Consider the following 25747-nt stretch of genomic DNA (forward strand, 5'->3'; position numbering starts at 1 on the left):
AATAGGAATATTAAGAATAGGAATTTCGTTTAAATGTTAGAAAGGCAAACTGAATGCGATTACGACCTTAGTTGCGGGGAAAACCTTCGTATTTTGGACAACAAAAATCTGAAATTCTGTGAGTCAACCAGAAACTTTGTCACAGAGTTTTCTGTTTTACCTAATTTGCTTACCGTAAAATCTTTTTGTAATATCAAAATATATATATTTTGTATATCATTTTCGTTGAACGTTTTAAAACTTTTACTTAATCTGTAAAATCTGTTCTTAAATCTGAATACTGTATTAATGAGTTCAGGACAACTATTCGTTGAAAATAATATGAAACTTTTATAATTTCTGCAACCTCATAGCTAAATTATTTATAAGAATGAAATGAAGATGATAAATATTATGATTATCATGAGGATGATGATAGATTTATGACTAAGAGATAATTTAAAGACACAATACCGTATTTTTCAATCGAAAATGTTGCTAAATCTATTGCGTTTTAAACTTTGAGCATTTTATGCCATTTCAACTGCAATTAGACGAAACTTTTTCATAAATTCGATATGCTTTGAAAAATACCGGTTTTACCGGTTTTATCGGTTTTATAAATTACGAATACCGAAATACCGGATTTGAAAAAAAACCGGTAAATCCGACCACCCTACAAAAATCTCAAAATTCAAAATGGTTTTTTTTCCGTTTCACACGAAATATGTTTTATGCTCTATGTTTTATTTTTAGTTCCTTGAAAAAGAATAAATAATTATTCGAAACGTAGGATGAAGTGTTGTAAAAAAGTGTTGTAAAATCTTGACTGAAAGACCGAAAGCCGAACATAACCTATAAATTAATTCCAGTCAAAAAATAAACAAATGGTAAAAGAAAATTGTGAACTCAGCTGTAATTTTCTAGAAGTTTTCAACGTCGATATGCGAGGGTAACGAATATCACGATTCGTATATCCGGATCCAGTTCCAGATTCAGGTAATAAACTGTAATCTAATACTGATCGGAATCCTTTGATAAGGACCAGAATCGTCAATAAAATGTATAGGAACTTAAACCAAACCCGATTGAAGTTTATACATTGAATTTCAACTACGTTTATGTCATCTTGTGAGTCTTAGGATTTATCATTAAACACTCTGTTGAGCGAAGTTTGGGAATGTGATTTTCTCAATCAAGTAAATCTCTCCAAAGCGTGATCGATAAAAAAAACCCTTTATTTTATCCAATCAAAAGACTAAATGTTATAAAGTTTTGTAAAGATATCCACAATAATTTAAGGACAAAAATATACTGCAGGTTTCGTTTTGTGCTCTAATTTCACCTTGCGGGTCCGCCTTCAATTTGGCGCTTTTTAAACTCTTCATTTCAACTTTTTTGTATGTGCTGCTGCTGCCTTGGGTTGGGTTTTGCTCTCATGGCACATGCTGGAAGCCTATCTGTATCTCTTACGTTTTAGTTTGTATCTTTTCGTTTTTAATGCTGATTTAATATACTGATTCTATTTAGTATCTTCAACACATGAATACCGGAGTCCCGTTCTTCTGCAGAACGAGTAAGACAGCGCGAAAAAGTTTGTGTAAAATTTGTAAGTTTGAAATCGATTGTATTTAGGAAAAGAATTCAATCAGGTCGGATTCTTTGAGTCTCGCGTTCCACGTCGGAATGTAATCAACAAACGCAAAAATAAAAAAACTTGTATAAAAGCGAATAGATTACGCACTCGGATTCTGGAATTAAGTAGCTTTCAGGGTTAGGGTTTTTTTTCTTTTGTCTCTTAAGTCTCAGTTCGAACGATTTTAGCTTTACAGTATAACGATAGGATTAAGAATGAAAACTTAATAAATACAACTACTGCAGTTTTTCTCTTTTAATCTTGCTCTGGTTTTGTTATAAGTACTCTTTACTTATTGCTAGTATGATTTGTTACAAAATTGTTGACTGTGATTTTAGAAAAGGACTGGAAATCTTTTTTAGCAGCTCATGGAAGAAGACTACTTGGAAGCTTATGAATCGATGTGTTTTTGTTTGTTTAAGTATTTAGTGGAAGAAGGATGGGGGAGTATACCCTAGACTTGCTGAATCGGAGCGTATCGATGCACCTTGGGAGTCTTCGGTGCCACGATGTCCTCCGTCAACTTTTGGTAGACGATGGAGTTCTTGGAAGCGAGCAGCGCCTGTCGGTAGTTTTCGCTTCGCTTACGCATCATAATCTCGAAGATTTTCACAAAGGCGACGATAATCACTACGATGCCGAGAGTGATACACAGGATCGGTAGCCAGAGACCACTGATTTGGAGCAGTGTGTTGCCATCGAGAATGACAACTTCTTCCCTCTGGGGATCGCTTCCTCCGAGTATTTTCTCTTCGATTTTCTGCAATCCATCGATGTCTTCGATGATGGTATCGTTGTCGTCGTCTTCATCATCATCATCATCCTCGTCTTCATCGTAGTATTGATCGGCATCGTCTTTGCTGTCCACAACATTGACGTTGTTTGTATTCTGCTCTTCGGAGTAATCTTCATCATCATCGGATTCATCTTCATCCACATCATCTTCGTCTTCTCCGAGGTCTTCATTGATAATGTCCTTGATGACGACGGGACTGTCGGCTCCGTTCTTGCTAGCCTGGCACACTTCTTGAGCGAATTGGCTCCATTCGATCAAAGGTGCAGAATTGTCCGCAATGTAGGCGTTCAACTCAGCGTGAGTTCTTTGTTCCTTGTTGGAATCTCCGAGCGAGACCTTCTTAACACCGAGCCATTTAATCAGCGATTTGAAGGGAGCATTGCATTTCAGGGAGTTGTTACGAATATCCAAGACCCGAAGACTTGTAAGGGATTCGAGGTCCGACACAAATACGCTGGAAATTTCATTGTACGATACGTTCAGCACCTTCAGGCTAGGCAGGACGTTCGTGTGCTTGGCATTGGCAGCCGAGTTTTCCCAAACTGTGCGAAGATCACAATCGCTGACATCCAGATGGTTCAGATATTGAAGAGGCTGGAATACCTTAGCCGGGATAAGGGCAAACTGATTTCCGGACAGGTTAAGCTGTGGAGAAAAAGATGTTAGTTCACTCTTGAATAGATGGAAAACTTGGTGTACTCATACCTTGTTAAGGTTAATGTTTCTCTTGAAGGTGTCCTCATTGAGGTCGGTGATCAAATTGTTGCTGAGGTCCAGGTCCATCAGTTTGTCCAGGTAGCTCAACACTACGGGGCCGACGGTTTGTAGATTGTTCCAGGCTAGGTTCAAACGGGTCAGCTGGGGCATGGTTTTGAAGGTGTTGGGAGCAAGCTCGGAAATGTCACAGTTGGACACATCCAGGAAGTAGGTGCTGAATACTCCCCACGAGCTCTGGAAACCTTCGGACGGGAGCTGCTTCAGCCGTGGGTTGTCGTTCAGCTTGATGATGTCAAGGTCTTTGTTTCCGAGGAAAGTGAGAGCAGAGATCTGTTCCAGATAATTCTGCGAGATATCGATCTGGCGCAGACTCTTGAGTGGGGCGAAAGCTACTTGGTTAATCTTCTTGATACGGTTGCCCTTCAAGATGAGGTTAGTGAGACCTTCCATACCCTTGAACATCTGACCGTTGATGGTGCGAATCTGGCAGTAGCTCAAGTCAAGCTTCTGCAGATCGGCGGTCACGAAGTCCAGATTGCTGCTGATCATGTTATACTTGAGGTGCAGGATAGCCAAGGAAGTCTTGTTGAAGATATTCTTAGGTAGTGCAGAAATGTTGTTCATCGAAAGGTCAAGCTCCTCGATTGTTTCAACCTTATCGAAGAGACCTTCGGGAAGAGTTTTCAATTTGTTATCGGAGAGGTTGATATAGATAATGTTCTTGAGCTCGTTGAACGCAGTCGGGAGAAGTGCTTGCAAATTGCACTTGGAGATATCCAGTTCCTCGATCGAAGGTGCCTTCAACATGTAATCGGTGTATGGGGTGTTGTAGTTAACCTTCTGCATAGCGCTAAGATCGTTTCCGGACAATGTAAGCAGTCGCAGTTTGGTGTTGTTGGCGAAGGTATCGGGATGCAACATGTCGAAACCTGAGTTTGTCAGGTTAACAGAGTACAGATCATCCAGACCGGCAAAGGCGGACGGGCTGATGTATTCGATCGTGCAGTTGCTGATCTTGATCGACACCACGTGGGAAAGTCCAATTTGTTTGAAGAACTCGGCCTTCAAAACGATGGGGTACTTCGGACTCACATCCAACACCTGTAGGTCAGTGATCTGCGGGGAGAATTTCTGGGTATCCATATCCAAACGGCTGCAAGTAGCAACCATGTACGCATGCATGTTACGTTCGCAAATACAATCCCGTGGGCAGAGGTGGATCTCCTCATCCAAGTTGTAATCATCATCGTCTTCATCGTCATCCTCATCGTAGTAGTAGTAGCTCTGTAATGAACGGAAAAGATTAAGTTGCAATTGTTGAAACAAATTTTCAATATTGAAATAAGTTATAATGCGACCTAGACACCAGAAAAAAAGACCAAAGCAAACAGTAGAAACAGAGCGTGTTAAAGCGTAAACAATTCAGACCCACAACCTAGATGTGTTAAACACAGAACCGCGACCATAGTTTCTCTCAGCAATCCTCACACCAAAACTTACAGCACTTTTGCCGGGCTTCTTGCCGGTGGCGGCTGCAGTCGTTGAAGTACTGCTGCCAGCAGTGGTTCCTTCCTTCTGTTTTTGCTTCTTCTGAGCCAACAGCTTATCGACGGCGTCCAGGTCGATTCTCTCGTCCTCGGAATCCTCATCGTCGTCGTACTGGTACTCCTCGTCGTCATCGTCGGCATCGTCCAGGATATCGTTGTTAACCGGCGCTTTGCTGGTGGTAGACGAAGTCTTGGACGTCTTGCTGCTGGCTGGTTTGCCGGTCGTCGATGGGGTTGATTCCGTTGTTTTCGGCTTCGATTGGTAAGGAAAGGAGATATGAAACTTAGGCCGTTGTTGGACCGTTTCAGACGGTGTGCAGTGAATGTGTTGATGAAGTGTTGTTGCTTAAATTTTCTACCTGTTTTTACTCGTTTCTCGCTAATGGAGTAGATTATTAACTTTTATTACCAAAATGTCAACAAGCTTCTAGTGAAGCTCGCTGCCAATGAAAGTCTGCTTAGTTTAACCTGGTCGGTCTGACAATGAATCAACCCCAAATGACCAAATACTAAGTTTGGTGTCATAGTAAACTTAGTACGAAGCACACAAATTTCCGCCAGCTAAATTCTTACGAGAAAAATCCCGCCAAGGCCAAACCTGTTGCAACAGGTTTTGAATTAATCTTTGACCTATCGATTATAGTATTTTTGGTTCATATTTCCATGTTAGCTTCCCTGCTTAATTGAACCAGACACCAAACTTTAAGCAGTTCGAATAAGTTTGTGTTGTTTTAGGAGTTGAAACTTTAGTTGAGCTGACCCTTTCCGAAGCGATTTCCGTCCAAGTTAAAGTAGAAGCAGCTGATCGTTTGATTCTCAAACGAGAAACTTTTTTCGGTCTATCCGGTGTCCAATTCATCGGATCAGTGTATTTTACCCCTGAAGGCTAAGGATGTTCTACAGAGTGTGAAATTCAAGTTTATCATTAGAGTGGTGGTCTCTGAAACGATTGCTTAGCGTGGATTGAAGATAGCCCCCGTTTCATAATCGCTGGAGTAAAAATTAATGTTGAAGTCTAGAAGAACATTTTGAAGAATCATGTGCTTTCGCAGATTCGGGCAAACTTCGAAGAACCGAGAATATTATTTTCCAACAGCTTGTCCTTATCCAAGCATCCAGAAGTCCCATAAAATAGGTCCGAAAAAGCTTACTCAGCCATATCATTAATCTGAAGTACGTTCTATGCAGCTCCAAATTCAAGTTGTTATTGATAGTTTCAAGTTTCAAAACAAGTCTAAATGACCTTCTAATCAGCTTCCAAGGGGCTTTTAATTCAGCTTCCTCTAAAATCGTAAAATAAGCACAAATTTTCTCTCTATCTCAAATTTACCGTAGACATCAGTTCATGCCACCTTCTCTTGGTTATTCATTATCTTTAGTACATGGTGCCGATTTGATGCCACGCGCCGGATTCCAAACTCGACAAATTCCTGTTTGCCGAGATTTTTTTTTTCTGAAATTGAAACTCAAAGGGGTGATACGATGTTGTAACATAACTGCGGGCGCACCCGCCCAACCAGACAGCCAGAAAGAAAGCACCTATGCACTTTTTGTGACATAGAAAATCCCGATTTGAGTACTTTTGTGTCCTTTTTGTGACTCAAGTCCCTTACAACATACATATAAATCACTTTTGCAACTTACAAGTTTATTCATTAGTATAAATAATTCACTCAAGGGAATTGGTTATAGTTGTTTCTCTTTGTCAGCCAAAATGTGACTTTCAAAGCCTTTAACTATTTATGTTATTTTTGATTGGTTGGGTATGTCATACCTCTCTCTCTCTCTCTCTCTCTCTCTCTCTTTCTCTCTCTCTCTCTCTCTCTCTCTTCTCTCTTTATTCAAGTATCACAGATTATTACAATCATATAAAAACAAGTCAATTAAAGTTAAATTTTGAACCCAGTACTCTTTGTTAAATAATTTGGAAATTTGAAAAAAAAAAATGCTTTTATTTTAATTTTTCAGTGATAGTGTTAAATTCGAGAGTTAAACACAAGACAAATATCTTTCCGCACGGAACAGTGTTTTTTGTTGCTTAATAATAATAAATTTGAAACTTCTGAGTTAAAAAGAAATTTTTTTTTCAGATTGTGATTTCAAAATTTACCTTTTTCAATTACTGATCATAATTTATCCAAGAAATGTCAAATTACACTTTTTAAAGCTTGAATATGTTGAGATTCCTTTAAAAATTTGCATAAACCGTGACAAAAGTTGAAATAAAATTTAGTTAATTCCAGAGAAAATTTACTCCAAATTACCATGTGAATATCGAGGGTGTGTTTATATCGATTGAAGACACTATGTAATTTTTTTGAAAATATTAAAATGATTCAACATTGCATGATACTTCACTTAAAACATACATATGTGTGTTTTGAGTAAAGTATTGAAACGAAATAACAAAATAATTGCAATAAATTTTACTTTTATTATTATTATTTTTAACTTATTTCTTTTCGACAGCACAAGGCAACATAATTTACATTTTTACGTTTGAAGAGGGGTTAAGATTTGACTGATTTGAGGGCGACATATCAAAATATACAGTTTCCTTTTTTTCTGTCAGCTTTAATTTTTATATCCAAGGGTTAATTTTATTAAATTTATTAGCAACATTTTAAAACATTTCGACTACTTAAATCGAAGGTTTCGAATCAATCAAGTAGTTTAGACTTCTGAGTAAACTGAAGCGTACTTTAAGTTTGTTTATCACAGTCCCGTGAAATATGAGAATTTAAGGATATTTTAAAATATTTTTTTTAAGCAAAATGAATCATTTTTTTTCTAAAGCTTAAGTCAAAAAATTGGCGTGTCTAACAAAGTTGTTAATAGAATTTAAATCTTTGATACCGAATGCTCTAAATGTTCTTCAATTATGCCAGAAATAGTTACATTTATTCTATTGTATTTTTAAAACATGAGAATTTTTTTTCAAGCATTGAATTGCTAAGTAATATATTAATCCTCTACCATATGAAGGATAGTAAATAGATAAATCAGTTTTTGTTTTTAAAGTTGGTTGTTGGCTTGTTAGTTATTACTTAATTTTACTAAAACTTAGTAATTTTTAAATTTCAAAACCTGATGAAAGAATCTTACAAATGATTCGAAATCAGGACGGCAAAATCGATTCATGAAAAAAGAGCTTTACAGATTTGAAAACATGCACATATCATGTTTTTATTGTAGTCTGCATTTTATAACTAAGCTTAAAACTATAAAAAAGTTTCTTGTACACTGTTGAGTCTCTTTGGTGTCAATCCTTATTTGTCTATTTTTCAACATAATTTTTGCATAAATTCTTAAAGTTAGTTCCAAGCAAACATTACAAAATAGGTTCTAGTTTCATCATTAACCGGAACAGGTATTTTTAATAATTTAACCTCGATAAACTGACTCAAAGTTAATATATGTTGAACAATTAACTGTAACCTCCACATTTTCTGCATAACATAGCTGAATGAATTAAGAAAACGTTTAGATTTTTTTTTCAATGTAAATATTTTATTAACCTCTAACTATAAATTTTTGCAGAAAAATAGATCTGTTTTTCAAACAATAAATAATTTAAATAATGTGTGGATTCAGTATTTTATAATTATAAATATAGTTTGCATTGTTTTACAGTACTGAATCATGCTTAACATATTTAAGAAAATATTTCAGACCATACATGGAATCATATGCAGTCGAGAATTTAGAAATGTTTTCTTTAAAACTTTTATGACTGCTACAAGAAAACATTGTTCCTTTTTAAAATTCTCTCAAAATTTGCGATTTCAATTATCAATCAAAATTTTTTCTTGAACTTAATTAAAGTAAAGGTAGTTTAATTCAAGTTTTAATAAATTTACACTGCAAAATTAGAAATTGCAATTTGACCGAAATGAATGTTCCCCATGAATGGAAAAATGTTTTTTAATTTTTCTATATCTCAAACTTTGATATGCTGTTGAATATTTCCCAAAACAATTTTATGCAAATTCGAAAAATTCCTTTGAGAATCTATTAACTGATCTGCAAGAAAGGCATCTTAACAAATAACCACATGTCAACGACCTTTCCAAAATTACTAATCTAATAAATCGTGGACTGCACTTTTGCAGGCAAAAATGTAGGTTTCGAAAACAATCGCTTTTCGATACTGTTTTCAGTGTCTTAAAGTTAACTTTTCAGCACTGAATTGCATAAAAAACAATTATAATAATCATTCGAAAATTTAATTTGTTTTTTTTTTTCATTTATTGGCTTTTTCAGTATAAAAAATCTGAATTCTCAAGAAAATCTTTTGAAAACATGGCTCAAAACAGAAAATAAGTTTTTCGGAAAACGATAGTATCAACTGAGGTTATTATGAGCTAAGATCATTTTTTTGTTCTTTTATGTGTTCATAATTACCCAGTAAATGGCGAACACGAAATAATTGCGACACATTCAACGGAGCATAACTTTTTTACCATTGTGTAAAAATCAACCAAATTTTGCACACTTTCTCATTGATGTGTATTGTTTACATGCTGTCAAACTCGAAGTCGTGTTTTTCGATTCAACGAAAATGGAGGTGAACCAACGCAAGTCGAGAAAACAAATTCTTTCCAAACACCTGAAATTGGAGAAATATTGAACATTCACCATTCAACCGTCTCCAGAGTATTGAAGCGGTTCCAGGAGCAGTTGACGTTGAACCACGGCAAAGGAGCTGAAAGAAAACGGGGATCGGAAAACAAAAAGACGGGGGGAAAGGTGAAGCGGATGATCAAAGCAAATTCCAACGTCTCAAGCCGTGATTAAGCTTAAAGATCGGAATGTCGCAGAGCTGTGTCCAGAATGCAAAGAAGAGAGCTGGACTACATACATATAAGGTAGAGAACTTCCCAAATCGCGATGAGCGGCAACAATCGACGGCTAAAACTCTGGCATGGAAGCTCTACGAGAAGATACTGACAAAATATGGCTGCTGCGACGAAACATATAAAAGCCGATTTTAAGCAAATTCCGGGGTTGGAGTTTTTCACCGGCAAGAGCAAGTTCGATGTGAACGATAAATTTTAGAATAGGAAAATATCGAAGTTCGCCTCCAAATATCTCGTATGGCAGGCCAACTGCTCTTGCGGACTGAGGAGTGAGCCTTTCGTGACAAAGGGCACAGTAAATGGCGAGATCTTCAAATCTGAGTGCTTCGATAAGCTCCTTTCGCCGTTCTTGCAGCAGCACGACGAGGATCCGCTTTTTTGGTCAGATTTGGCTTCATATCACTATTCTAAAATTGTCCGGGAGTGGTATGAGGCCAATTCTGTCCATTTTGTTCCAAAGGACATGAACCTGTCAAACCGCCCGGAACTGTGCCCGGAAGAGCAGTACTGGGCAATAATATAGCGGGAACTTCGGAAGAGCAAGAAGACATTCAAAGACTAGAAGAAAATGGAAAAAAAACTGAAAAACTGGTACCGGATGACACTAGACTTTGATGGATGACATCGATCGAAAATGCGTTCAATTTTGCACTCAATGCTCCATCGACTAATTTTTCTTTTGATTTTTGAAGTAAATGTATGTATTAAACTACCCTGAAATTTTAGTTTGATTATAAACATTATAAGAAAATTGACATGACATTTTCGGTAACGCAATTATTTCGTGTTCGCCCTTTAAGCATAGGGTTGTGAAATGTGAAAACATTGAAATAGAATCGAGTTAATCTAAGAGTTCAATGATTTGAGTGTTATGAAACAACCAAATCAATGGAATATGTTTAAAATTTGCAATATTCTGACGAAAATGGACAATGAAAGTCTAGAAAACCTTGAATTTTAGACCAGGAAAACCGGGAATTTCAAAATGAAAAATTTGTGACCACCGTGGAATAAAAATGTTTTCAAATCATGTTGACATCAAGAAAAGTGGTTTTGAACTTTGATGACAGATTTGATTTTTATGGGTCATACTGTATGTCTACTTCAATCGAAACCAATGCTGAGACTCCACATTTGCTACCAATGATAAAATTGATAATACAATTTAACCCTTCATTTCATGATTTTTTATTTTTCCTTGAAAATCATCTTAAACAGTTGGCAATGATGTGAACATTAAGAAAAAAAAATTGAAATAAAATACGATTTTTCACTTTTTTTTTTCATACAATAACTGTTGCAAATTTGTTACTTTATGAAACGAAGGGTTGATATTCGAGGCAGAGAGTGGCGGTGTGAACAATTATGAACATTTTTATGGTGGTGATACAAAAGTGATAAAGTCTACCCTTGGGCAAGTTTTCGAAATTTACTGATGATCTGCTGCGGCTCCGTTTCTAGGTCTATTTGAAATGCATCTCAAAGAAGCTTTATCTGCCTCGATTTGGCTCTGAGGGATCCGTATTGCAGGAAAAAAAGGATTTAACTTATAAGAGATATGTATTGAGGAAACCCAAACTCCGAAAAAAACGTGTGGTCTTTTGAGATCATCAAGGAATCACTGAGGAATTTTAGGGAATTCGAATGCAGTCATGCAGTCAAGGAGTTAGTTAAACTCCGTCTTTGTAGTCATCGTTTACGCTACATCTACGGGACGGGAAGTATCCGAGTCGTGCTCTTCCTTACGATTAAAAATGCGAGTATTTCGTCATACGATAAATTCTCGGAGTAATGTGACTCTCGACACCGCCGCGGGACGAATAACTTCAGTTGGTGAACGAGCGATAGAGGAAGTATAGTAGTTCTTGTGATTTTGCGGAAGAATTTCAACATATGGCAGACGTTGTTAAAGCGTATGCAAATCAGAGATACAAATGATGTCGAAGTCGAAGAGTGCTGGAAAAATGCGTGGAAGGCCAACGTAAGAGTTGCATTCTAACGAGTGTGAAGACTTCAAAATTGAGATACTGATGTGTTGGCTGGAATTAATTCCTTGAGAGAGAATAACTCAAATCAGAACTTTAACTAGATGAAGTATCGAGCGAAGAATCTCAGCAACCACAGCATTCTGCATCAACACCACCTTAGCGGAGGATAACGGAGTGCTACCGATAAACCTGGCTTCTTTGTATCGTCTTAAATGGAGTATGAAATGTCAAAAGCTATAGAATTCGAAATAGCTGCCGAAGTCCTTACGATAGGTAAGTTAGATCGAGTTATCGCTAATATTCGTTAAGAATTGTCAATTTCGCACGTTGTCCATTTTGAGTGTGTGTATGATATGAAAGTGTAAGAACGTTCAATGAAACATGTGGGTGCTTCACGAGGTGAGTGTCAACGCGGTACGATGACTTACAGTGTTCTTGGCGAGCATCTTTTCGATGGCCAACGGGTCGATCTTCTCGTTCGACAGCTCTTGGCTGTCCTCTTCGTCATCGTCATTATAGTACTCGTCATCGGCCACTGTTGTTGTGGAGGTGGCGATGGTTGAAGTTTGAGCAGCAGGTTTTGCAGTCGTCTTTGTCGTCGTCATCGTGCTCGACTTCTTCTCCTGTGAGACCGCATTCTAGTGCAAATGGAAGCATTACGATAAATTGTTGGTTGATTGTTTTTTTTAAATCAATAGTTCGAATGATCATGGCGTTTTTAACAAATGAAGGACGCTAGTACATATGTTCATCACAGACAGATAGAACTTACTGCATCAACCGGTTGGGCATTTCCAACGGAAGGTTGCGAATAAAGAACGTCTGAGAGATCCTCGACTTGAGGTAGAACTTCCGCGACCTTGGACTACAGTTGTCAAAATAGTTTTAATCGTGATGGCTATTGGAGAAATGTTCGTTTTAATAGTTTAATAAACTTACCGCATCCTTAGAGTCTTCATCAGGAAGAAGATCGCTCTCGTCTTCGTAGCTGTCCTCATCGTCGAAACTGTCCTTGTCTTCAGCCTTGTCGATGGCCACGATACCTTAAAAGACCAGAAAGAATTCAAACACATGTTTAAGAGGAAATCTAACCGTTATATCTCACCCATGGTTGTCGATTCCGCCTTCAGATGTTCCTTGGCAAGCTTCTGGATGGCGGCAGCATGCTGGGCGTATTTGGGGTTCATGTCCGCGCTAAACTTGAGCGACGGTAGCTTGGCCTCAACCTCGTCCTCGATGAGGTTGTTCTGCGGGTCGATGTCGTCAAAATGATCGGGCAGCATCTTGTTGAAGATGGGATTGTGCGCCATCGGGATATCCGACTTTTCCGCGAGCATCTTGTTGAACAGCGGATCATGGGCCTTCGGCAGGGCACTGGTGGTGGGCTTGTCGGAGGCGGGATTCGCTAAGCTCACGCTGCACGCCAGTAGCGAGAGCGTGAGTACCAGTATGCACTGGTAGCCCATGCTAGTGGGTTGTCTGCAAGGAGAAGAAAGAGAGAACAGTTAATTTTTAAGAAATAAGTAGTAGCGTCAGAAGAATCTCTGAAGAATAAGCTCTGTGCCGTTTTTGGCATAGTGGAGGTGCATTTATGGAAACGTTTGCGTTTTAACATCGCAGTTGTAAGATAGACAGTGAAGCTCAGGTGAGATGCTAAAGCTGTCAAATCTTCGACTCAACTTAATTAGTATTTTTGTCCAACACTCTTTATTCAATCGAAGATTATTTTATGATCATTTATTTTTAGCGGAAGCTATCGGCTGAGCAGCATAAAAAATGCGACCACGAACGGATTAGTAATTTATCAACAAAGCACTTTTTTATCAGAAAAATTCAATGCTAATGATCTCCAGCCGTCAAAACCCCACGGTTTCTGTCCTTCTCCAAATGCGGTCAATAATTAACAATTGTTTTTGAGGCGCCAGATTACTACCTTCAAAGGAAGGAGCGAGAGAGGAAGCAGTAGACTCAACCACGACAAGTTTCGGCCGTTTGTTTACGATGAACCGGCTACGGTTGCGGAATACTAATCGATTAATTATTTTGATCCCCGTTTAGCGTATTTCAACTGCGTTCTTCTTTGGACAGTCACTCACCCGTGTTTGTTTTTATCACTTGAAATCTTTAGTTTTTCACCGGTTCAAGGGCTGAAAGTTTTTAAGTTGAGGGTGATGTTGACCACTTTCTTGACGAAGAAATAATGATTTTGATCGGAACAAAGGAAGTAGGGCTTCTCTCTTCAAATATTACGAGCTATCAGCTGCTTTGAAGAACAAAAAAACGTACCTTAGTATACGAGATAAAAATTGGAATGATACTGTACCGTTTCGAGGAATTCTCCACACCACCATAATTATCGCAAAGCGATACGCCGTTCCTGATAATTCATAGATCGTTATTATCTGTGTAACAATATAAACAGTGAACACACATTGGTTCGTCCGAATGGCGAAGTGGTGGCGAGTTTGCGATAAGATAGCTAAGGTATTTTAATTTTTCAACACTCTTCCTAACAAAGCTTAGGTCGATAACGGCTTTTATGGGTTGTGGTATGGTTTCATTCAGGTTATTTTTGATTCATTCAAGGAACTGACGTTCTAGATGGATTTTCGTAATTTATGAAATTCAAATGCGTTATTGATGACGCCTAGTTAAGTTGGAGGCTATGGATTTTTATCATAGAAGAGAGTGGGGTATCATGGGCCATCAGGAAACGTTGGGATTAAAAATCCCAATCCAACTGCCATCGTCGTCGCTCTGGTTCTGCGTAAGCCTATATTTCCATAGGTTGTTAACTTATGTGCGCATTATATGCATGTAAAAGAATATCTTACAAGCTTGAAAATGTACTTACTTATAAAATAAACTTAGCATCTGCAAATCGCATTGGAGAGAAACATAAAGCTCATAACAAAAATATGCTAATATGCTTATGGTCATATTTTTATCTTACTCTTTTAGAATAGGAAAGGAAATTTTCCGGAAATAGCAATACGTCACTTTAATACGACCACGATACCGTGGTTGAATCTTTCGATTGCTTTGATTCAGTAGAATGATTTAACCAAGTAGGCTCACAACACGTATTGGAGTTGCAAATCATATCTTGCGGGGTATCTCATCTAACCTTTGCGATTAAAAAATAATTATATATAGTGTGAGTGGGATAAAAAATGTATTTACGGCATGAAGGGCTTTGCTATTTACTGGATAAGAACCCAAGTAAAAAAATCAAATTTGGCTTATTTTCGTTAATTTTTTTTATTGCTTTTACCCGATTTGTGGTTTGATCACTTTACTACTTGAACAGTAAATCGAAGTAGAAAAAAGTACTTTGTCGAGAAATTGCAAAATTCGCCAGAGTGTCTCAAAAAGCGACGTGTTTAAAGGTACTGGCCTATAATCCATAAACGTTTTAATAAACATGGTACAGAAGCCAACAGCATAGAAAACTCGAGTAAACTTAGACTAAAACGGAACGAAAGGCCACAATCAAAGTGGTGCATAGTTTTACAAAATCTACTTTTCAAAAAAATTCTCGCACGCTCTTGCTCTGAATTCTAATTTATCTGTTGAAATGTACACTATAAAGAATGCATTCGAAAAAAATGCACACTTTGTCTCGTGAACAACTTCAGAAAGCATGAATTAAAATTAAAGAAATTTTTAGCGAAGCTACTTAATGGTGTAATGTGAACGTGAGCAAAATTTGGTGACAACCTGTCAAGTGGTTTTTGAGATATTGTTAAAAATAGAAGCTAATTGACAAAAATTTTTGGGCAGGATCGAGAAAAACCTAGGAAACTCCCAGTGGGCTACCCAAAAACAGCTGGAAATCAGTTATTCGACCAAATTCATATGGTAAATCGATGAAGGCAGGGGTGGCCAAGATTTTCAAAAGGCGGTCCAAATTTTAATATTGAGACTTGCTTGCGGGCCACACAACAAAGTTTTCTTTAGTATTGCGGAAATTGCACCTATTTAGACTTCTGTGCAAATAATTTCCTCGCAGAAATATTTTCGCACTGACGCACACATAGACAACCCGTGTCAGTTTTTCAAATCAGCCGTTGCTCGCTTCCGATTTTCGAATCACATTTCCAAACGGCATAATCGTTATTGTTTTGGCGAAAATTATTATGAAATGCATGCGAACCAAGAAGTTGAATAACGAAAATTGACCGATCAACAAATGAAAAGAAACGAACAGAAAACAGAATGCATTCTGTACATTCGGGTACAAGAATGTACAGAACAAATAAATCATGCATTATTCGGGCGTTTTTCGAATTACTGAAAAATAAGCCAAAAAATTATGGATTCACTTACAATTTTTACTGGAACACCAGTTGCAATTGTTTTTAATTCGATTTTATCCAAAGATGTAAAGAATATCAATATGTGTCATTGTCTATGTATAGGTCTGTGAGCAGATTTTACTGCGCGCAAATTATTTGCACGGGGGTCTAAATAGGTGCAATCTGCGCAGTTTGTTGAAGAAGGCAACGGTGCGTATGAAAGTTGATTTTTTGGTAGAAATAATTTGAAGTAACTGAACTCTGATGTTGGTACTTTTTTCATATAGTCCCTTTCCAACTTTTAGCACATGATAGTCTATATAAAGAATGTGATGGTGTTAGTGAGTGCGGAATTGTTACCTGTCAAATCAGATTCTCTCAATAGTCTAAAAATTCATGCAATAGACAATATTAAACGCAAACAAATTTCAGTGGGTGACCTTAACACTAGAAGGACCGGCAAATTGAATATACCTATTCGGACCGTGACCAGTCAAAATGACTGGTAAAGGGGAAATTCTTTATATCACAATATTCTTAACTTTTTTCTTTTGACATTATTTTGTTATTAATTCGATAACATTTTTGTTATAAAATGGAAATGTTTTTTCACCATGGGTGCACGGAATCACCTCACTTTGGCATAGTTGACGATTGCGTGTATGTCATAACATGAATATTTCAATTAATTATCAAAAAATTAAAACACATTATCAATCTAATTAATCTAGTAAATATTTTCTAGTATTCATCACTCTGAAATTTTTCAACACGTTTCCTATAAATTATACCTGATATTGTAGGTTTTGAAGCATATTTTATCTATAAGTAGAGCAAATTACCATGGGTGCACGGATTCACCGCCATTTATCCAAAATCAATTTTTTTGCATGCTAAAGGTAATGAATAAAGACTTTTATAGATTCAAATGAAAACTGTGTTATAGACATGGGTTTTCACTATGGGTGCACGGATTCACCGCGTTTTAATCAAATATTGGACTTTTTGGAAATTTTGAAAAAGCATTTTTGCAAATCTTAACTAAACCAAAGTCGAAACCATATCTTTCATGTTGAGATATTAACATTTGAATAACGATTTTTATTTTAAGTTCCGTTTTTTTCATTCCTGGAAAAGAAATATTTCAAAAATATCTTGAAATAATAAATTTATTTATTTATTACAAAAAAAAAGGTTTTTGCAATCGTATATTTATCTGATAAGATCTGATCAACATCCAAGAATTTGAAAACCGGTTACCATGGACTGAGTGAATTTTGAGAATTATATGCATCAAGTTATGTCGTGTGACGGAAAACAGTGAAAATAATAATAATGAATCAACATTGTCAAATGTACACGTTGAAAAGTTTTTCGATTGACCAATATTGCATTTTAAATACCTATCATATCTTTTTAACTTAAAAATATTTTGTGTTCTGAAGCAAGTTGAAAACAATTTATTTCTATACAATTTACAACGGCGAATTTACAGCCTTTCTGCGCACCCATGTTAAAATATTTTAGCGCCGTTGTGGTGTATCAGATAGGCTTGTGCGAGTCTGGTCTAGGTATGCCAGGCGGACTGGGTTCGATTCTTGGTATCGGCAAGAAAACTCTTGGGTTCAAACGCCATAAGTTGCCGACAGGTAAGATGTGTTTCCTCTTATAATAAAAATGTTCAATCAGTTGCCAACTGGCCAGGTATATACACGGGTGCCAGAATACCTGTAAGTGAACTTGCACCGCAAATTTGTCGAACCTAATAATCTAAGAATGCATGTGAATACATACTTGGGCAAAAACTGTGGTGAATCCGTGCACCCATGGTGGATAACCAACATATAAAAAATATTCCGTGCACTCATGTTGAAATATCATTTAAACTATTCAGTTTAATAGCTGTTGTCTTCAAATTTGAATAAATGAGCACACAATTCATTATTATTTTACTCATTCTGGTATAGTATAAAACATATTTATCACCTAAAACGACTCGATTACTCGAATGTACATGTATTAAGTCTAACATAATTTTTACAAATCTTGATGAAATTTCGCCAAATTTTGACAGAAAGTTCGATTTAAGTTGGGCAACAAAACAGACCAAAAAAATTGGGAGTCGAGAGCTTGAAGCGCCACACAGCGGCCAATCTGAGAACTTTTTCTACAAATTTTCATGACTTTGCATCTAAAATCAATAATTTCATAACGAATGACACACTTCTGCCCACCATAAATCAACTAGGCCACATTGTCTTGAACGTAGATTGCAAATGAAACCAAAAGCAAGCGAAAAAAATTTATTTAGTTTGAGTTATAGGGTTGTCAATTTTACCAGTCATTTTGACTGGTCACGGTCCAAGTGTCCATGGCGAAATTTATCTCGCTTATTAAAAGAGCTAGTGAAATAAAAAATACACAGTTTTGTAGAGATTCAAAATTCATGAAACGTCATGTTTTTTGCGAATTTTTAAAGCGAAGTATTCAAAAGATATTTAACAAACAAAGTGTCCAACCAGTCATTTTGACTGGTGCGGTCTTTCTAGTGTTAAGTATAAATTTAGCGAAATATTTTTTTACGTGTTTTAAAAATAACTTTTTTATTTTTTTTAGGTTTTATTTTTGACACTTTACCAGCATTAATTTTTTTAAAAATAACGATTTTCAAGGTTTAGTACAGATTTTTACCTGTTCTTTTTTATTTGATCAAAACATAAATTTACAAGTGTTTCATATACTTTAAACGAGCTAATAGACAAGATAATACCAATTATACCTTCCAACTCAGACTCAATACATGGGTTATGAATTAAATTTAATTTCCTCGTCAATACTTCACACACAGCCTTTTTAGAGATTTTAAACTTTCTGAGCTTACTCATCCCATAAAGATCACTCTGCAGAACGAGATTGTTCAAAACGAAATACCCTTCCTAAGCTTTTCGCATTTCAGATGAAATTTTCTTACGCCCTCCAATTATAATATTAAAAAATAATATAAAAAGAGCTCTTCCGTGTAGTGTTCTTGTGTTGTTTTTCGGGAAACTTTCAAAATTTGCTCATACCTAATCTAAATGAAATTAAAAAAAAAACAAGAAAAAGCAAATTACTATGAAAAAATATATGTTTATAAACGTTCTCCTTCTCCGTAATATGTAAGAACCAAATTAATTCAAGTTGAAATTTAGATACATTTTACCTAACTGAATATTTTAATTGCAGAGTCTGGCTTTACAAATGTTACCACTTATTAGGCTGCTAATTTTAGATTTTCTCAATTATCTTCTCTCTTAATTTTTGATGAACTGACAGATAAAGCTCCACAATCGGAGGAAAACTTTATATCAGTCATCTTGCTTGCAAATTGTCTTTGGTGGTGCTTGTGTACCACTAATTTGGAGCAAAAATGAATTTTCTAAAAAAAAAAACAAACCACATCAATTTGCGATCAGCGTTTTAATGCCCAACTCTGTCTATAAGTTTGTATACCATTGCACGTTAATTAAAAATATGTTACTGAAACTAGAATATATCATTTCGATTTAATTTAAAAAATGTCACCTTTTTCTGTTCAAGAAAAGTACAAATAAAGTGCAGAGTTTTTATATATTTAAAATCAGTTTTAACAAGCTGAATATTTTTGTTGGTAAACAAAGTTTCGAAAATAGAATTCGAATTACAAATAGTAGAAGTTTTGTACCAAAACTACCTCTAATAATGGTGTGATTACAATATAATGTGATGATTTTTCTAATTAGATTTCAATTATTTTGAGTTTGAGTTTTCCTTTTTGATTTGTTTCAATCGAAGCTGACAAATGAAATTTCGGACTACAAAGTCTAAAAAATACTAAATTGAAGTTTTGTTAAAATTTTGTGAGTGTATTTCAAAATCAGGTGAATTTTCAGCACAAAATAAACATAAATACTTTTTTACTTTCTCATCATCATTTTAGTGTACTGAGTTATTCGAGTTCTTTCGTAATTTATGGGCATATCACCCTAACGCCTGTAGGGATGAGATGAAGGATATACAGAAAATAAATCAAATTTAATTAAGAATGGAATAAAATAATAGTTGTATTCGGCAACACTGAAGATAAATAAAAAAAAATGAATTTCTATGACAACGTTTGCTATTTTGGCAACACTTGACAAACAAACAAAACAAAGTCAGTCATTGATCTATTCTTGTGAGCGACAGACGTGTTTAAGTGAATCTCTGAATACAAATAGCGCAGAGCAGGCTGCTGCTGATTGTTTTGATTTGGCCTTCCGGTGGAATAAGACGGAATTTTCGTTGAAAACGCAGATATTTGAGGCTGCTGCTGCTGATTGTTTTGATTTGGGCTTCCGGTGGAATAAGACGGAATTGTTCTATTTTGTTTGTTACGATTTGGCTTTCCGGTGGAAAAAGGTGGAATGGGTTTGGAAGCGCAGATTTTCAGGCAGCTTCTGCTGATTGTTTATTTTGGTTTGGCCTTTCGGTGGATAAAGATGCAATGGCTTTGGTGGCACAGATTTTCGGGACTATGGCGGCTTATTGTTTGTTATGATTTGGCCATCCGGTGAAAAAAGACGGAATTGACGTTAGAAGCGCAGATTTTTAAAGCTGCTGCTTGTTTGTTTTGATTTGACCACCCGTTGGAAAAAGACAGAATAGATTTTGAAGCGCAGATTTTCAGGCGGCTTTTGCTGATTGTTTGATTTGATTTGGTCTTTTGGATTTGGATTTTTAAGGCTACTGCTGCTGATTGTTTGTTTTTAATAAGCATTCTGGTTAAGTAGGCTGTTTCTAAGAACACTATCGAAATATTCCGGCTCTGGTAAACAGAGACAGAGTGACAAGGAAAGCACAGTTCGAGAAAGCTGTTGCTAAGAATGTTTTTTTTGCGGATTGTTCTGGCTCTGGTAAATAAAAGTAGAGCGACAGGGAAAGCACAAACTGGGAAGGCTTTTGTGAAGAATATTTTCGGATGAAATGAAGAATATGCAAAAAAAAAATTAAGATTTGAAAAGCTTTAGCAGAGAATGGAATGTAGAATTGAGATTAGGGATATTTGGGATATAAAATTTTGTATTTTAGAAAAACAAAAGTCTGTAAATTAAAAATTCTATTGAGAATAGAGTTGAGATGAAGGATAAACAGAAATTAAATGAAATTTGTAGGATGGAGAATAAAGATGTGGAATATGGAATAAAAATTGAGGATATTTGGTAAATAAAATTTTGCTCTAAAAAAAACAAAAATCTACGCGTGAGAAGTTTTAATTGAGAATAGAGGTGAGAAGGAATGTAGGGATGAGATGAAGGATATACAGAAAATAAATCAAATTTAATTAAGATTCAAATAAAATAATAGTTGTATTCGGTAACAAAAAGATAAATAAAATAAAATAAATTTCTATGACAACGTTTTCTATTTGGCAACACTTGACAAACAAACAAAAAAAGTCAGTCATTGATCTATTCTTGTGAGCGACAGGCGTGTTTAAGTGAATCTCTGAATTGTGATTCGTAAAATCACGACAACGTCTTCCAAACTCTTCAAAATTTTACTAGTTCTAAGAGGCCACTTTCAATACCACTTGTATGAAGTAACTACATAACAAATATTTATTGCATAATATGTGAATGCAAAGTACAAACAATATGTAAAATGTATTTCTTTTACTGATACGCCTAGCTGCTTAATAAACAGACCTGACTACATTTCTACAAAGTAGAAAAGCTGTTCACCGGTTAAATGAATAAAATACGGTGGTCAAATCATGCGCGAAATATTTGAACCGCTAGTGAGGAGATATTTTAGAAAGTTTCGTAATGGATGGCAAAGCGAACTTTTTTTGCCGACAACTGACAGATTTTCAGAAAGAACATTTTCGTTGCCAAGGTTTGTCTGTGTTTTCCGGATATAAACAAGGACAAAAAAAGAATAATCTTATGTCTAGTACTTGAGAAAGCCGACGATCTGTGGATGCTGCAATCAGTCAGAGTTTCATAACGTTTGACACGATAAATGGCTAAATATACAAAGAAGACTGCCTCCAAATGCGACATTATGCCCTACATAGCACTTCAATATGTCCCACAAAGTATATACTCTGTTTTGGTTGGATCTGGAACCACGCCATTACGCGAAACTGAGGTGGAGTTTGAAAAAGTCAAACGTGTAGTTTTTGTGCCGTGCAGGAAAATCGGCTAAATTAGTCATAACTTCGACGAAATTGAAAATGTTGAGTAATTTCGAAGGTCAAGCATCAACAAATAGAAATCGTTATCAAAAATAGTCTTGATTCTTTGCCAAATCATGGTTCATAGTATTAATCACATATGGCGTACATGGTGCCCGAAAATAAAAGTTGACAAACTTCTTCGTTAGTCGTTATCTTAAAAACACATGACAGAACGTCACAAAAATTTGCACATTTTAACATTACTATACAGGCCAGCTTCGCTGAAAATTTTATAAATCTCAATCCATGCGTTGAAAGGTTATTCATAAAAAAAAGTGTTGTATTTCTTCGAATACATTCCTTATTACGATATATCAACCTGTTTTTTTTATAATTTTTCTGGAACTTGTTTTCACTTTCTTTTGTTAACACTCCTCATACCATTTTTTTGTCGGAAGTATGTTCGGAAGTCAGAAGTCTGATTTCGGAAGTAAAATTTAGTTTTGGCGCGATGATAAAAATTTTATTCAATCAAATTCACAATACACTTTGTATCAGAGTAAAACTGAAATCGTTTTAATTTTTTTTTGTCATTTTCCTTATGCAAAAATTTCGATCGCCTACGACGTTTCTTATTATTATTTCTAATAATTTCGTATGGTTTCAAAACGATAAAAATTGTTTGCTAAGGTATCCCGAATCGAACAATTTTTGTAATTAGAAATCTCTGTCCTAAGGTTGCCAGAATTTTTTCGGCACCTATACGGCCGGATAAATCCTGGCAATTTTATCTAAAAATCTGGCAAATCCGGGCATTTGTTTCGAAATTTTCAACTAAAAATCCGGGTAATATCCGGGCAAAGTTGTTCAAAACCCAAAAATTACTCCCCAAAAATAAAAAAATAAAAAATTTTTTAAAAAACTAATTTTTTTCATTAAAACTTATCAGTTTATTTAATATCGTATTTAAGGCTTAGAAAAAATCTTTCAAGATTATTTTTATAAAACTTGTTTAGAAAATTTCGATTTGGACGCATAAATAAAAAAAAATGCAACACAATTTGTTTTTTTTGTTTGATTAGGCAAATAAAGTGAATAAATCTGGGAAAAAATCGGGATGTTTTCAATGAAGTCCGGGCAACCTGGCCGGACCGGACTTTTCTCAAATTTTGTATTAAATATCCGTTCAAACTCGGATAAAACCGGGTAATCTGGAAACCTTACTCTATCCGCTATCTCACTTTTTTTTAAACTGTTCATTTACAGTCAAAAGTTATTGAATGTCGAAAACCTTTTCAATAACTACCAACTAATTCAACTAGATATTGCACTTCTTATAAGCTGAGTATGTTCTGAGTATAAGCTGAGTAAGTTTCTTCTCAATTTTTCATAAGCGGAAATCTGAATATGTTATGTATGATAATGTTAGGCCATTTCTCTCTGTTTTTTCTACACTTTTTTTTTATATCAAACTGTTTTCAAATTAGTTTCATTGGAAATCAAAATCAATTTTATCATGTTTTTAAAATATGCATGAAAATAAAAAAGAGGTGAATATTCAAAACACAGAAATAATGTTCCAAAGAAGCTGATATTAAGCTGAACTAGCGGTCCGTTTTGATGTCAATCTGTGTTTTTTTTTTGTCGCAAAATAAGCTTTATAGTCTTCAACGTCTTTAGGAAAACCGAAATACCGAAATACCGGTAGCATTCTGTCACTATTCGTTCTTCTCAAATCCCTTACACGTGTGCACGCAAAAAAAAAAAAAATAAAGAAAAACCGTCATTCGGCTAGCCTTTGTGGAAAATGAATGCTCGTTTTTGTCTTAAAAACAAGTTTACCTCTGTCTGTCTGAAGACGCTCTACATCAGTCAGTAGTTAACCGATATTGGCAGCTGCGACAGGTGTGGATGAGCGGATTTTTACGATGAGTAGGTAAAAGGGATCGCCAAGCAAGGAACCTGTTACGGACGATAGGGTACTGCTGTCCAAAATGCGCTTTGGGGGTTAAAACGCTAACGACTATATTTTGATAGATTCTGAAGGTTTCGGAGTTTTTAGTGGATTCTTCTTACACAATTTTTTTTTAACATCAATACCATGTTTTTTAAGTAAATATAATTAGCAGATACTCCATTGAACGCGAACAATAATCGCGAATTTCAAAATATCATTCATCACTAAAGTTGTAGGAATAGGACCCTAACGGAAACTGTTCTTGGAAGTGACTCCAGTTAATCCCCTTTACTTTCTTATACATAGTTGAATTAACAGTTGAGAACTCGCGACGATTACGGCCCCCCTCTTACTAACCCAAAGTTAGGAAAAATACTCCCGGCACATAAAAACTTTATAAGTAAAATGCCTAATAAAACCTTTTGTAAATAAAAAAAATAAAGTTGTAGGAAATGATCAAATAAATTAGGCCAAGGTGATTGTTTGAAACATTCTCACCGTTGATTTTATTGGTTGTTCAAAGAATATGTTCAAATTATCAATTGATGAAAAACTGTAGTGAATTGTTTTTTTAAGTTAACTGAAAATTTATTTAACTTTAAATATCCGATCAAAATGCCCTCATCTATTTTTGGAAAAATAGCCCTCCTCTCCAAGTTGTGTATATATAGGAGGTGTAACGATATGAGAAACTCCCGATTCAGCCATTTTGATTTGGCTACTATGGAGTTCGTGGGGTTTGTTTACTAACAAAGCCCTCAGCTCGAACAAATTTTCCGATGTTTACAAATAAACTCACTGAACCTCACCGCGCTCTCCTCGCCTACTTACTGACACAGTCATAGAACCTTGTGATCTAATAACCTTGCTCCTCTCAAGGTGTTAGAGTTCTAGGGTAAACGAGGTCGGAGTAGGCATCGATTAAAAAGCGGACAAGAGTGTTTTTTTTCTCCAGTCAAAAATATTTTCAATAGTTAATTAATTAAATAAAATAGTTAAATTGGGAATTTCGAACCTTTCTAAACACTGGTGATTCCTTTAGCCGTCTTTTGGTGTGGTCATTTCCCTTAGCAGGTGCATATTCCCCCAAAATACCCTGAAGGCGAGATGTTTGGTGTGATCGAGTTTTCAACTTTTAAAAAAGGAAAAACAAAATACCTTGGCTACGGAATTGAAGATGATCAAATTTATGCTTTTTAATTGCTATTTTTTAGTCTTTCCGCATTCCTTCTGTAGAGAATTTTAATTTTCAATATGCAAAGCGTTGTTCATGTAAGGTAAAATAATTCCAGCTGAGCTTGAAAACCAGTAGAATGTCGTCCGTCTAACTGGCCAGACGCAGACGCCGCAATTCATCTTCAAGTCACGTTAAATTATGGGTAGCTTAATATGCCACAACCTGTTGTAGTAACTATAGCGTATAGTAAGGCTAGTTGCCGGTTGTCGCCACTCAGAAGCGTCTTGAAGTCGCCAAGTCAGTTCACAGAAACAACAGTTATTAAGCCATTGTGGCTTAGGACACTCTGTTTACCTTCGTTAGCGGAATAGTGCTTTAATTGAATTTAGCCTGCGCCACACATATCAATGAACGTGGTGGTGCAGAAAAAAATTGCTATATGTATCTAATCCAAAAGCGTCCCAGGTGTGGTGACCCTGAATTATTTGAACGTACGATGAAACTTGAAAGTTTAGCTAATTCAGAACTTTCTAGCTACGTTTGAGGTGACCTGGGTTTTTTTACTTCAAACTTATTAACAGTAAAACCTCTTGCTCTTTCCAAGATATGGAAAGC

At 35.9% G+C, this 25747-nt stretch overlaps 1 protein-coding gene across 6 annotated transcripts in view; it reads right to left on the reverse strand.

The window, feature by feature from the left end:
- Positions 1-1199: 1199 nt before the first annotated feature.
- The window catches only part of LOC129751558 (chaoptin), a 142240-nt gene continuing 117692 nt past the window's right edge, over positions 1200-25747 (reverse strand). For 2 of the 6 annotated variants that reach the window (XM_055747136.1, XM_055747137.1), the window contains exons 3-9: positions 12628-13001; positions 12462-12565; positions 12295-12387; positions 11951-12160; positions 4629-4928; positions 3117-4412; positions 1200-3056 (exon numbers count right to left, since the gene is read on the reverse strand). In XM_055747136.1, coding sequence (XP_055603111.1) covers positions 2070-3056; positions 3117-4412; positions 4629-4928; positions 11951-12160; positions 12295-12387; positions 12462-12565; positions 12628-12988 — 3351 coding nt within the window. In that variant the 5' untranslated portion in view covers positions 12989-13001 and the 3' untranslated portion in view covers positions 1200-2069. Of the gene's footprint in view, positions 3057-3116; positions 4413-4628; positions 4929-11950; positions 12161-12294; positions 12388-12461; positions 12566-12627; positions 13002-13618; positions 13738-25747 lie in introns of those variants that run through there. The other 4 variants (XM_055747138.1, XM_055747139.1, XM_055747140.1 and 1 more) reach the window with 4 other exon arrangements.

Source organism: Uranotaenia lowii, chromosome 3 (genome assembly GCF_029784155.1).
Source record: "Uranotaenia lowii strain MFRU-FL chromosome 3, ASM2978415v1, whole genome shotgun sequence".
Lineage (NCBI taxonomy): Eukaryota > Metazoa > Arthropoda > Insecta > Diptera > Culicidae > Uranotaenia > Uranotaenia lowii.